The 12,762-nt window shown below is 57.7% G+C and overlaps 1 protein-coding gene and 1 long non-coding RNA gene across 3 annotated transcripts; one reads left to right on the top strand and one right to left on the bottom strand.

The window, feature by feature from the left end:
* Positions 1-2: 2 nt before the first annotated feature.
* On the bottom strand, positions 3-9,910 carry PGGHG (protein-glucosylgalactosylhydroxylysine glucosidase). Of its 2 annotated transcripts, XM_039706583.1 has the most exons (14): positions 9,794-9,910; positions 8,075-8,370; positions 7,444-7,654; positions 6,506-6,941; positions 6,263-6,382; positions 5,659-5,790; positions 5,284-5,395; positions 4,296-4,368; positions 3,634-3,770; positions 3,256-3,389; positions 3,015-3,110; positions 2,795-2,892; positions 674-885; positions 3-594 (listed from the first exon to the last, which is right to left on the bottom strand). In XM_039706583.1, exons 2-14 carry the CDS (start codon positions 8,325-8,327, stop codon positions 530-532), a joined length of 2,079 nt encoding a protein of 692 aa, XP_039562517.1. In that variant the 5' UTR covers positions 8,328-8,370; positions 9,794-9,910; the 3' UTR covers positions 3-529. The 2 variants fall into 2 exon arrangements, with proteins under 2 accessions (XP_039562517.1, XP_039562518.1); XM_039706584.1 differs by lacking the exon at positions 6,263-6,382.
* A 1,017-nt stretch (positions 9,911-10,927) lies between these two features.
* Positions 10,928-12,478, top strand: LOC120500991. Its single transcript, XR_005627212.1, has 2 exons — positions 10,928-11,278; positions 12,261-12,478. It is a non-coding gene; the product is annotated as an uncharacterized LOC120500991 (long non-coding RNA).
* Positions 12,479-12,762: the final 284 nt, after the last annotated feature.

The following is a 12,762-nucleotide window of genomic DNA, read 5'->3' as shown; positions in this document are numbered from 1 at the left end:
GCTGTGTGCTGCCCACACGGGGTTAAAAGGCTTTCAGCTGCATATTTTGGAGTAATATTTAGTGCCAAAACATCATTCATCTGGTGAAACAGCACTGGCTGAGCCTCCACAGCCCTTTGAGCCCACGGAGCAACACATGGGGAAGGCAAGGACCAGGGGCAGGACATGCTGGAGGAGCTGGAGTCAGGATCCTGGAGTGAGGAATGGGCTTCCTTAGACACACAAACATGTTGAGAGCATAAACAACTCGTGGGTGTTCAGCAAACACAATTGAAATGGTCATTTTCAGGCTTGGTTTCCTCTTGTGTGCTGAGTAAGAGATGTGTGGAGGGGAGTGGGGGGCCCAGATGTGGTGACAGCTCCAGCCACTGACCCCCTGGGGCCACAAGGACAGGTGGCACACACAGTCCTGGGCGGCAAAGGCCTCCTGGCACAGCCTGGCACCCCCTTTCCACCCAGTGTTCCCTTCCCCCTGCAGCAGCATCCCGGCTCTGCTGCTCTGGAGGGCAGCACCCGGATCAGTCAGGCTTTAGGGGATCCTGCTGGGCGACCTCTGGATCCACCCGGGGGCTGTGGGGAAGGAGACACTCTGGCCTGCAGCAGAAAAGCTTTGTGTGAGATATGGGAGTGGTTCCTTGCCCGAATTGCTGCCGGGAGCAGACGCAGGCCATACCTTCCCCCAGGGGAAAGCGCTGTCCCGACGCCAGCACAGCTTCCAGCGGAGACGCCGGAGGGTCCCGGGAGGTCTCAGTCACTTCCATCCTGATCTCCTCCCCGGTGATGCTGACCTCCAGTTTGTTGCCCAAGTAGGAGATGCTGGAGACTTCCAGCTTGGTGATACCATCGGGAAAGGCGGGATCGAAGAGGAGGCGAGACCTTGTGATCCTGGAAAGGCAGGAGCAGTCAGGGTGGGAAGAGCAGGAGCCACAGAGGAGCCCAGCTCGGGGCCAGGGAGCAGCCACCTCTCTGGGCATCACCTCATGCACACCAGAGGGCTCTGGAAGGGTGCTCAGTGCATCCACGGCTCTCTGGGCAAATCCTGAACACTCTGATGGAGCACCTGGTGAGGAACTGCTGGGGCCGTGATCCCACAGCCCACCCCAGACATTCCCATCCCAGCTCCACAGCCGGGGCCGGGGCTTTCCATGAGGTCAGATTTCACAACTAAAAAATGCAGCCCAGTTTCCTGCTCTGGCTCAGAGCCTGGGGAATGCCCTGCTCCTCCTCTCAGGGCAGGGGACCCTCAGCTCCCACAGGATGCAGGGCTGGAAGCTCAGCAGGGCTGCTCCGGGGGAAATGCAGGCACAGAGAGCTCCCAAGGCTCAGAGATGGAGATGGATGCAGTGTTTGACCTAAGCCTTGGAGGTTTAGAACAGAAAAGTGAAACAGACACCAAGTAAGAATAAAGATTTCTAGTTCAAGCAGAAATATGCCTCATGGAAGTGAATAAATACGTTAAGCAAGATAGCAGAAAATTTTAAAGTCTAGCAATATAACTTGGCAAGAAGTAGGAGCTCCAGCAATGAGCCTCTGTAGAGTTGTGTGACTGGATAAAAAGAAGCACATTGCAGCAGAATGGTGTAAAATGTAGCAATGATTTGTAGCAATTTGCTATCATTTTAGCAATGATGAAAAATTAATGGTCGGTTTGTGAAGATCCTAGTGAGCTTTGCAGAAATAGCTGATTAAGAAATATAGAAGATATGATAAGAAATATATAAAGGACATTGTAACTAAAATTAAAACTGCTTCTGATGTGATGGCATTCAATGTAAGTCTCAGCCTTCCAAGAGACTGATGTTGCAATAAATAAACCATCTTTTAATCACCTCATCAGTCTGCTCTGTATCCCCAGCAGTGCTCCTTCCCCAGAAACACTGGAACAAACATCCCAGCTCTCCCCCCAGCCCCGAGCCAAGCCAAGCTGTCTGTGTGGGCGTTGGCTTTGGGCGAGGACAAACAAGGGCCCCTCTTGTCCCCAGCCCAAACCCTGGTGCCCCAGAGCTCTCCACCACCAGCTCCAGAAGGCTGAGAGGGCTTCAGGGGCTGGAGGGGGCTCGGGGGAGGTTTGGGAGCCTGGGGAACCCCAGCACTGCACAGGATCCGTGTCCCACGGCGGGAGCGTGGCTGTGCAATGTCACCGCCACCTCTGGAATGCGGCCAGAGCCCCAAGGCTGTGGCGTGAGCCTGTGCCACCAGGGGCCTGACCCAGCACACACTGGGCACGTGGAGACCTCCCAGCCTGGCCAAAGCCCAGATTTCCAGCTGGGAATAGGGCAGCTCACACCCAGCTCCGCCAGGGAATGGGGCGGGTTTCCCAGCAGCTCCGGCCACACACGCGGAGTGAAAACACATGGTTGGGGCTGGAAGTTTTCACTGGGAATCAAAAGCCTTGATCCAGCCTCAATTAAACCAGGAATAGGCTGAAGAGATGGCGGCTCCAGGGTGGAAACCACCAGGGCTCTGAAATTACATGAGCAGCTCCGTGTTTTCCCAGGATATTTTAAAGCTGAGGCGATGCCTGCTCAGCACTTCGCTCCAGGGAGGCTCCCGGAGCCCCGTGTGAGCAGGGAGGCCACAGGGAGGCTGCAGGAGGTGTTTCCTCACCACATCCAAAGGAGACAGGAGGGTGCTGCTGCTGAAGCAGAGAACAGGCTTAGGGAATGCCATTTTGCTTCCCAAATGGGACCTGTCACGAGCCTCTTACCTGTTCCCAACTTCGCTCCAGCCAAACAGGGACATTTCAAGGGACAAGTGGCTGCTTGGGAGTTAAAAGTGGCGCAACAGGTCTCACCTGAACCCCGTGAAGCCAAAGAGGATGACCTGCAGGAATCCACCCATCCCTGTCAGGAAGTTCACAGCTCCAGACCCATCCGAGTTCTCCACCCAGACCTGACCAGCCGGAGAAAGAGATGACACAGGAATTTATTTGGGATGCTCCAGGCAGTTCTGTGGCTTTCAATCCCATTGCCACCTGCCTGGGAGCAGGAGGGATCTGCAGCCCCTGCAGTCACCTTGAAAGGCTCCGTGATGTTGCTGAAGCACTTTTCCAGCTGGCTCCGGGCTCTCTGCAGCTCCTTCAGCTCCAGCCAGCCCACGGCAAACATGCTCTGCCGGAGCGGGAACGGTGACAGCCCTGTGGAGCAGCTCCACCTCCCCACCCTTCCATCCAGAGTGAGCATTTCCAGGGCACATCCCAGCCCCACAGCACCCCTCCCAGGGGTCAATCCCAGCTGGGCTCTGCCCTGTGCTCACCCAGGTCATGGCTGGCCCGGCCGGGTCGGTGACGGGCTCGTACATCTCCAGGTCGTTCCTGCGGACCTCGGCACTCATGGGATGCATCAGTGGGAACCCCAGCAGCACCACATCCGCCTGTTTCACTGGCTCACCTGGGGACAGGGCTGCTCAGACAGTTCCCAAATTTCCTAAGTTTTGGAGCCCACTGATGGGAAACAATCCAGCAAGGGAGGAAAACCACCCCAGCCCAGCTTGTTGCACTGCAGCAACAGCAGAGACTCCTCCTCTGCCATCCCCAAGTCTGACCCAGTTGGAATTCTGATCCTTCCAGGGTTAAAGGTGTGATCCATGGGCTGAGCCACCTCCATGGGCTGCTGTGACTGCCTCCTTGCTCACCTGGGCTGTAGCCATCGTACTCAGGGTGATATTTCCTCTCCTCATCAAAGGGCACTTTGATTTTCCTGGCACGGTCCTCCCACTCCTCTGGCGCTGGGAGCAGCAGGTCCCGAGCCAAGTCAGTGGCAAAATTTAAGCTGGAAAGAAGGAGGAACAAGGTTTTATATCAGAGATGGGTGGTGGTGAGAGGAGAGAGGGGACAGAAGGAGCTGCAAGAAAAAAGCTGCTGTGGGAGAACAAGGGGCAGAGATTGAGCCAGGGCTAACAGCTTCCATCACGGAGCCAGGAGCTCCTTTCCCTGGCTGTGGGTGTCTCCGGCTGGCCACCGGCATAGACACCCCAAGGAATGCCAAGGGAGAAGCCCTGCTGTGAATGGAGATCCCTCTCAGCCTCACGTGGGCACTGAAGAGGTTGGAGGAGCCAGAGGAGCCCCCAATTCTCTCTGCCTGCAGAGGGGGTGAGGAGAGGGGGGAGATCCCTCTCAGCCTCACGTGGGCACTGAAGAGGTTGGAGGAGCCGGGGGAGCCCCCACTCCTCCTCTGCCAGCAGAGGGGGTGAGGGGAGGGAGGAAGGATCCCCTCGGGAGCCCCACTGCTCCCATCCCTGCAGAGTGGAAGAGCAGAGAGCCAGGCTGTGTCCCCAGGAGTCATTCCAAAGGTTACCTGCGCCGGGCCACGGCGTTGGTGTAAGCAGAGTTATCCACATGGCTGTGGTACTCGTCTGGGGGCATGACACCTGCGGGGACACGAGGGACACTTGGCACCCCAGCACACCCAGGGGCTGCCCTGGCCCTGGGCCCCTCCCTGGGGACACGGCTGGGGAAGGGGACCCTGCTGCCCATCCAGATCCTGCTGGCAGATCCCACACTTCCAGCGGGATGCTCAGTGCACGTGGGAAATGGAAAAATAGAAACTTCCACAGACTCAAAAAGGTTTCATTTGCAGCCTTGGAAGGAGCTTGGATTGATGTAAAAATAAAGTATGCAGACATTAAGTAGAAAAATCATCAACTGATGCTTCTATAGTTATAAGTAAGAATAAGCCCTAAGTAAGTAAGAAACTATTGATAAGGTGGTGAAGGGTTTATAACCTTCAGAGTGTAATTGTATAGAACAAGTTAAGAGTTTAGGTGTTACAACAGAGCTGCGTGTGCACTTGTAATAACAGCCTGTTGGTTAAAAGTATCCACACTGCAGTAAAAGTAAAGGTGACAGATTAGAAAAGCAAAACATACTCTGTAGCAACAGTCCATTGGATTAGAAAGTTGTATATTGTCTTGTAACAAAGAACTTTAGACTATCTTGAGCTATGGCCAACTGCTCGCTGTCTCAAAATCTCACAGCCACTGAGACTGATGTTTATTTAAAAAGTAAATTATCCTTAGCCCTTTAAACTGATTTTAGTCCCCTCCCTTTAATTAACGTGAGGACAGTGACAGTGCTGAAGCAGGAACAGCCCGGGATGCAGCTCTGGCTGTGCATGCAGGAACCTCATCCTCAGGGCATCCTGAGGGGACCTTCAAGTCATGGAATCCCTGGGTGGTTTGGGTTTCCCCATCCAATTCCACACCCCCCCATGGGCAGGGACACCTTCCACCAGACCAGGTGGCTCCAAGCCTCTGCTTTCCACCCCATTCCCATGGCAGAGATACCTCTGATGTGGTAGAGCTGCTCCTCCTCACTCCACACCATCCTGCTGCACCAGTACTGAGCCACGGCTTCCACCAGCTCCCAGCCCCCCTCCTCCCGGAACAGCTTCAGGTCCTGGGGGAACAACAGGGCCATGAGGGAGACTCCACCAGACCCAAAGCCAGCAGGAGGACGGAGAGGAGCTCTGAGGAGGTGGAGGGAGCAGGAGGAAAGACTGGCCTGGTTTGAGCCAACAGGATGCTGAGGCGCCCACAGGAGCAAGGACAGAGCAGGCAGGGCTGCAGGAGGGAGCCTGCGGAGCAGAGAGAGCAGAGCTCCTCAGGGAAGGGACAGTGACAGTGCCCAGGTGTCCTGCCACCGGGCCACCCTCCCTTTACCTGCGTGGTGCAGTAATACTGCTCGAAGGCCATCAGCACATCCCCGGTGACGTGGATTTCCTGGGCCCCGTAGATCTCCTCAGGACACACCTCCCGGCCAGTGGCTGCGCTCTCCCACGGGAACTTCGCTCCCTGCCGAGAGAAGGCACCCATGGGCACATCGCCCTGTGCTGTGTCCCGCTGAAACAGCCGGGATTGCCCTGGGGACAGGGGATGCTGCCAGCCCAGCCTGGGATTGCCCTGGGGACAGGAGCTGGTGCCACCCCAGCCCGGGATTGCCCTGGGGACAGGGCCAGGTGCCACCCTGCCTGGGATTGCCCTGGGAAAGGAGATGCTGCCAGCCCAGCCCGGGATTGCCCTGGGGACAGGGGCAGGTGCCACCCCAGCCCAGGATTGCCCTGGGGACAGGAGTTGGTGCCACCCCAGCCCGGGATTGCCCTGGGGAGAGGAGCTGCTGCCACCTCAGCCCGGGATTGCCCTGGGGACAGGGCCAGGTGCCAGCCCAGCCCGGGATTGCCCTGGGGACAGGGCCAGGTGCCAGCCCAGCCCGGGATTGCCCTGGGGACAGGGCCAGGTGCCACCCCGCCCGGTGTCCCTGTCGCACCTCGTAGCCCTGCTCCCGCGCGTTGCGCCTGGCGCCCTCCAGCGTGCGGACGCGGTAGTGCAGGATGGCGCGGGCCGCCTCCGGGTGGAGCAGCAGGATGCTCGGGAACATCCAGGTGTCCTGCGGGGCCGCGCGCCGGGATGGGCCCGTGCCAGGCATCCAAATGCTCCCGCCAGCTCCACCCTCCAAGCACACCCTCATCCCGACGAGGACGGAGTCTCGTCCATTGCAAGCCCCCCTCACCTGGTCCCAGAAGACGTGTCCCCAGTAGTCCTCGCCGCGGGTGCCGTTGGCCAAGCCGCCGGGGCTGATGCCGTGGAAGGGGCCCGCGGGGCCGCGGCGGGGCGGCAGGGCGCTCAGCAGGTAGTGGAGGCAGCCGTGCAGCGCCTGGCGCAGCGCCGCGGGCCCGTCCAGGCGCACGGAGCACTGCCGGCGCAGCGCGGCCCAGGCGCGGACGTGCGAGCGGTGCAGCGAGCCCGCGGCCAGCAGCGCCAGCCCCGCGCTGTAGCTGCGCTTCGCCTCCTCCTCGCTGCCCGCCACCGCCGCCAGGAACTGCCAGCGCCGCCGCCGCTGCCCCCCGCACAGCGTCAGCCGCTGCGGGATGGGGGTCCACAGCATGTGCACGGTGGGACGGGGGCCCCCCTCCACCTCGGGAACCAGCGTCTGCCCGTAGATGTAGCTGAGGGAGACGGGAAGAGACTGGGGAAGGTGTTTCTTCCCAATGTCTCATCTCACCCTGCCCTCTGGCATCCCAAACGGCCGCTGGTCCCAGGAATCCTGTTCTAGAGGTAATCTCCTACAAATCTTCTGTTTTCTCCAGCCTCATTTCTTTGGAAGCACGTCTAGCCCCCATCACCTTCACTGTCCTCACACATCAGTGTGAGGCATAATTCTGGAGTTGCAAGTAATACAAATGTTTCTAAGCTTAATTTCAGGGGGTTTTTAATACACCTGCCAGGACAGAGCAGGTGTGAGAAGCCCCCACATCCCTCACCATTCCAACCTCATGCCCCTCACCATTCCAGCCCCACGCCCCTCACCATTCCAGCCCCTCACCCCTCACCGTTCCAGCCCTGTTCCAGCCTTACATCTGCAGTTTATTCCCCAGGGGAGAGCAGGGCACGGTGCCACAGCCCGCAGAGGGTGGGCTCATGGCGGGGACCCCCATTCCCCACACTCACTGCGCTCCCTGGAAGTCTGGGCCTGGGATCAAGTGCAGGTCCTGGCTCTGCGGCACGAACAGGCTCTGGAGCTGGACGGTGACGGGATGTGTGGAGCCATCCAGGCGCCGGATGGTGACGCTGCAGGCCATCAGGTGCACCAGGGAGTGGTGGGCGTACAGCTGGTGGGTGGCCGTGTAGCCAGGGGCCCGAATCGTGTGGCTGAAGGTCCCTGCAAGCACAACCAGAGCTGCCAGGCTTTGGAAACACTTGGATCCTGCCCTATCTACTGGTTCCTACTAGCCAAAAAATTGCTTTTCCCAGGATGGGATCCAGTTGTGGACTGGAGAACACTGGTGACAGTGAGCCTGGCCAAGCTGCTGTGGGATGCTCTGTGCCATCAAACATTTTACCAGGCTCCGTGATTAAAGATTGTCTGCCGAGCCTAGGCCAGCAGGGATAGAGCTACAGCCTGAACATCACTTATTCCCACACAAAAGGGGGATTTCCCGCGTGTTCCAGAGGAACAGCACCCCGAGGCGAGCGGAGAACGAGGAGAAGGAAGATGTGCCCGAGCGGAAGAGGCAGCAGCAGCAGCAGCGAGAACCGAGGCTCCGGCAGAGCCCCGGGCCGGGCGCCGCTCCCTGCTCACCTGTCCAGGTGTTGAGGGTGAAGCTCTGGGCCGGGCTGCGGGCGCCGGGCGCTGCCATGCGCAGCCCCAGCGGGCTGGGGACATCGGCGCGGTGCGTGTCCCCCGCCGCCCCGCTGTACACGCCGGCGGCGTGCAGGATGTCCCGGAACACGCGGGTGCCCAGGAAGGCGTTGGTGACCGTGGGCAGCAGCCGCGGGTCCTCGGGCAGGGCGGTGGCCGTGAACACACCGAGGCCACCCTCGCCATCGGCCATCGCCGCCAGCCCCACCTGCGGGGCCGCAGGGATGGGATGGAAGCTGAGGGGATGTGAAAAATGTGTATTTTATGATTGGCTTTTCGCAAGTATTAAAATTAATATCGTATGTGTATGTTAGAAAGTTATGCTGTATTAATTTTCTTAAATATAGTTTTAGGTTATAACATAATGTTAAAATAGGAACTATGCCATGTAAGATATTTGTTTAAGAAAGGGCTCGCACCAGATAGGAGCGACAGGAGACCTAAATCTTTCAGAGAAAGGGAATTTATTGCTCCCTTATCAGCAGAAAACTAACTTCTTCCCACCTCGCTCAGACTGGAAGACAGCATGAGGATTAAGAGGAAGAAGTTGACAGTGACCAGACAGAATCCTGTATTTATGGAATTTATGCATCATGTATGAGATGTATGAATATGCAACAGGCAACTGTTTTTAAGGGTTAATCCTCTGTTAATAGGTGTCCTTTTTCGGGCTTGTGTTGCCCAGAAAAAGGTACCCGGACGTCCGTATCTCTTTGTTTTTATTGTCTCACATTGTCCTAACCTCAAATGTTCAAATTTTATTATTCTAATTATATTACTATTTTTATAACCATTTTATTACTATTAAACTTCTAAAATTTCAAAACCAAGTGATTGGCGTTTTTCACAGGGAACAAAGTCAGCTCCCTGTCACACCCCCACCTGCCACCTTTTGGTGTCCCCTCTGGTCACCTCCAGCGGTTTTCCCCCATCCCAGCTTCCTCCCAGCCCTGCGGTGCATCCCCTCCGATCCCTCACCCCATCTCCAGCTGTCCCAAATCCTGAGGGATGAAGGATGAAGCTCACAGGCTTCATCACTTCTCAGCCTCCTCCCTCTTCCTCTTCTGCTGCCGGGATGGGGCTGCACCAGTTTCTCCCGACACACACAGCCACCTTCCCCATCTGCCTCCTCTTCCTCCCAGTGCTGTTCCGTGACACTTTGAAAAGTTCCTGATACTTCCCCCTCTCCCAGCCCACTGCACCCCTCTGTTCCCCCTCATCTCCAGCTCAGCCTCCCGGGGCAGGACCTTTCTATTCCACCGATTTATACATAAAACTATATTTATGTGTCGTGTACAAACACACATATAATTACAGACTGAAGATATGTACAGACACAGACACGCGCAAGCAGCCCCTGACAAAAGGCAGCTGCAGCTGGCTCCTGGCAATGCCGGGCGCAGGAAAAACACAGGAATGACGAAATGAGGCTCTGAGAGACTCTGAGCAGAGCTGGCAATCCAGCCGGGGTGACACGGGGGCAAGGAGGGTGCCCAGCCCCCAAATCCCTCCCTGACAGCAGGCGGATGCAGGAACGCTCAAGCTCAGCTCGGTTTCCTCACTGAGACTGAGCTGGGAGGAAAATCCTGCCTTCGGGAAAGTGAAAAATCCCGACCCAGCCCGAGCCCCAGGGTGCGGAAGGGAGGAGGTAGGTCTTGCCTTCTGTCCCGAGGCTGAGCCTGTGCAGGCGGAGAGGCTGCTCCAGGGAAGGACGGAAGTTCCCCAACCGAGAAAGAAGGAAGGAAATCGCTTTTTTTTCTGGTCGTCTCCTTAAAAAGAAATAGTTGGAAAAATGATCCTGGACACGCAGGTGTTTGTCCAGCTGAGCACCCGCAGAGGGAGTGTGGCAGTCCTGGGGCTGCCCTGTGCCTGGGAAGGAGGAACTGAAAGAGGAAAACCGAGTTGGATGAGCTATGATCCCAAAGCTGCTGGCAGAGAGCCGAGTCAGCAGCACACCCCCCTGACCTCCCGTGGCCCCGGCCATATTCTGACCCTTCCCCTTGCCTGTTTCCAGGGAGGATAAAAATTCCATCTGGACTTTGGCTTTGGCATGCCTTTCCCAGCCCCTTCCAGCTGGTCCCGTCCTGGTGGGTCAGGGATCCAGGGCTGGAGCTGCAGCCAGGGCCACCGGCCACTCCGAGCAGCCTCTCGGGGCTCACCAGGATCCAGCACTTCCAGGATTGACATAGCACATCTGTCCTGCACTGTAAATCCATGGAAAAGCTCCCTGGAGCCTGCCCGGGTCGGTCCTGCAGCTGCCAATGCCCCAGGGACGCCTTGGGGACACCCTGGCAAAGGGCAGAGCCAGAGCAGCAACACTTCCAGCTCCCAGCTCTACTCCTTTATATTCCAGGGTCTAATCCCACCTGGGCCCCAGCTGGATTCATTTCTCCTTTGGTTGGTTCCTCACAACCAGCTGCTGATTCCAGCACAGCTGAGGGCAGGAATATCCATCCCCTGGAGAGTGGCTGGGCATCCACAGGGGTTCTGGAGCACTGGAATCCCCCTGCAGCAGCCACCAGCAGGGACAAGCTGTTCCTTCCCCAGCTGATCCCAGTGGCACGCACCCCACTTCCTTCCCTTTATCAGAGGAATTTGGAAATAACCCTTTCCAGTGAGCCCTTTCTCACTGAATGGTGTTTTGAGTGTTATGAAGTTTATAAAAACCCACAGAAGAGGAGGTCCAAGGAGAGAGGAGTGCTGCTCCAAAGGAAGAGTTTTGCTCTAAGGGAAAAGGCCCCTCCAAGGGGAGGTCTCTGCTCTCCAGCAGAACATCCCAGTGTCCCCCTGTGCTGGCTGGGGACAGTTTTTGGTCTCAAGAGTCCTGGGCAGTGCTAAGGGGAAAAAATCCAAAACCAATTAAGGGTAGAAAAATGAAGCAGAGAGCACTTTGGGAAAGCCTGGCTGTGTCAGGCTGTTCCTCCCTGTGCCCTGGAGCTGTGCCAAGGAGTGGCAGGGGGGTGGTGGCAGCAGTGACAGTGACAAGCTGGGCAGCTGCAGAGCGAGGAGCAGCGGGATCGCCCTGAGAGCGCCATGAGGGGTTTCCAGAGGGGCTCCCAGCTCCTGGCAGCTGCACTCCGGATCAGCCGGGTCCCCCGGGCACAGCTCCGCTCCCTCCCACCCGAGCACCCGCTCTCTCCTGGTGTGAGTATCCTGGGGGGCTGGAAAAGTGGGAACAGCCCGCTTGGAGGGGCCCAAACCCTCTGTGTCAGGGCCAAATTGCTTTGGAAGGGGGAGGAAGCAAAAAGGGAGGGGGAGGAAAAGAAGGAATGAGCCCTCAGGTTCCAGCACACCCCCATGGTGTCCATGCCCTGCTCCCCCACCCCTGGCTCCTGCTTCTCTTTGATTTTGTCCTTTCAGCCCCTTTTTAAACCTTTGAGTTTGGGGGTCCCCTGCAGCCCAGGGCAAGGGACAGCAGTGGCACTAGTGGTCCCTCAGGGCCAGATCCAAACCCTGTCCCCCTATCCTGGGACAGTGACCCCAAATGGGTGTCCCCACTGGCAAGGACAGGAGCTGCTGTCACTGCAGAGCCCAAGGTCCCTCTGACAGTCCCCCTGTGGGGACAGTCCCCCCAAACCAGACCTTCCCGGGCTGGGTGAAACAAGCTGGGAAAAATGAGCTTTCCACCAAAATGCTGCCTGATTCTCCCTCCACCCCTTTTTTTGGGGTTTTCCCTCTGCTGCCTCTCCAAGGTCTTCAAGAAAGCAGCTGCAGGAGCCTGGAGAGGCTTTTTCCAGGCAAATAAATCAAAGGAAGGTGCCAGTGTGGGAGGTTAATGCTCTCCTGGTTGCAGTGGGGAGATGAGGGGCTGCTGCTGGCTGCAATTCCCATCCCAAAGTCATCTGAAAGTCAGGAACTCTGCAGGCCCCGGCCACAGCCTCAAGGTCATGCACTGCTCCAGTGTCCCAGAGAAACAACAAACCTGGAGAGCACCAGCTCCATCCACTGCCAGTGGGAACAGCTCTGCTCCCCAAAAGTGCCAGGGCAGGTGCCAAGGACTGGGTAGAGCACAGGGAAGCGAGCTGGGCGTGGTGTTGGACTGCAGCAGGGCAGCCATCCCGGGAGCCCTGTGTGCCATGGCTGTGGCACAGCCATCCCACTGATTCCCGCTCCTTGTCCCCCTCAGGAACAAACTGTGGCCCTCGCCCTGATGTTCTCATCCTTCCTGCTGCCCACAGCCTGGGTCCTGAGCAACATCTACAACTACAGGAGCAGGCCCGAGTGAGGAGGGGCAGGAGCAGCCTGATCCCTGCTGGGAGCATCCCGAGGGAAGAGGCCTCGGGACAGAGCCTCGCCGGGATGGAACCCCCCGAGCCTGCTCATTAAAATCCACCTTTGCATTCAGCAAGGGCTCTCTGGGTTTGCTCCATCCTGTGGGGAAGGAACCGGATCTGTGCTCGCTGCCCTGATGGCAGCACTCCCTCAGGGGCTGCCAGCAGGTCCCAAAGGGAAGGCACATTCCCTCTGGAGCCTCTACCACCCGCAGCGCTGCGTGCACCCAGTCACCTCTCCCAGCACAAGCAAGGAAGCCATTCCAAGGTAAATTCCTGGCAGGAAACCACTCAAAAGCTAAAAGTGACATTAAAAGGGTGCCACAGGCTAGGGGCTGCATGCCTGCCCACTCCCTG

Source organism: Passer montanus, unplaced genomic scaffold, assembly GCF_014805655.1.
Source record: "Passer montanus isolate IOZ18808 unplaced genomic scaffold, ASM1480565v1 scaffold195, whole genome shotgun sequence".
Classification (NCBI taxonomy): domain Eukaryota; kingdom Metazoa; phylum Chordata; class Aves; order Passeriformes; family Passeridae; genus Passer; species Passer montanus.
Note: the sequence above shows the minus strand (reverse complement) of the source record. Positions and strands in the feature narration are given on the sequence as shown.

Excerpts from the sequence above, each read along its gene's own strand:
- PGGHG (XM_039706583.1), bottom strand. The coding sequence starts at position 8,327 with ATGGCCGATGGCGAGGGTGGCCTCGGTGTGTTCACGGCCACCGCCCTG. Across the intron at positions 7,655-8,074 it reads CACCCTCAACACCTGGACAG|GGACCTTCAGCCACACGATT; the intron begins GTGAGCAGGGAG and ends TTGTGCTTGCAG. Across the intron at positions 6,383-6,505 it reads GACACGTCTTCTGGGACCAG|GACACCTGGATGTTCCCGAG; the intron begins GTGAGGGGGGCT and ends GCGGCCCCGCAG.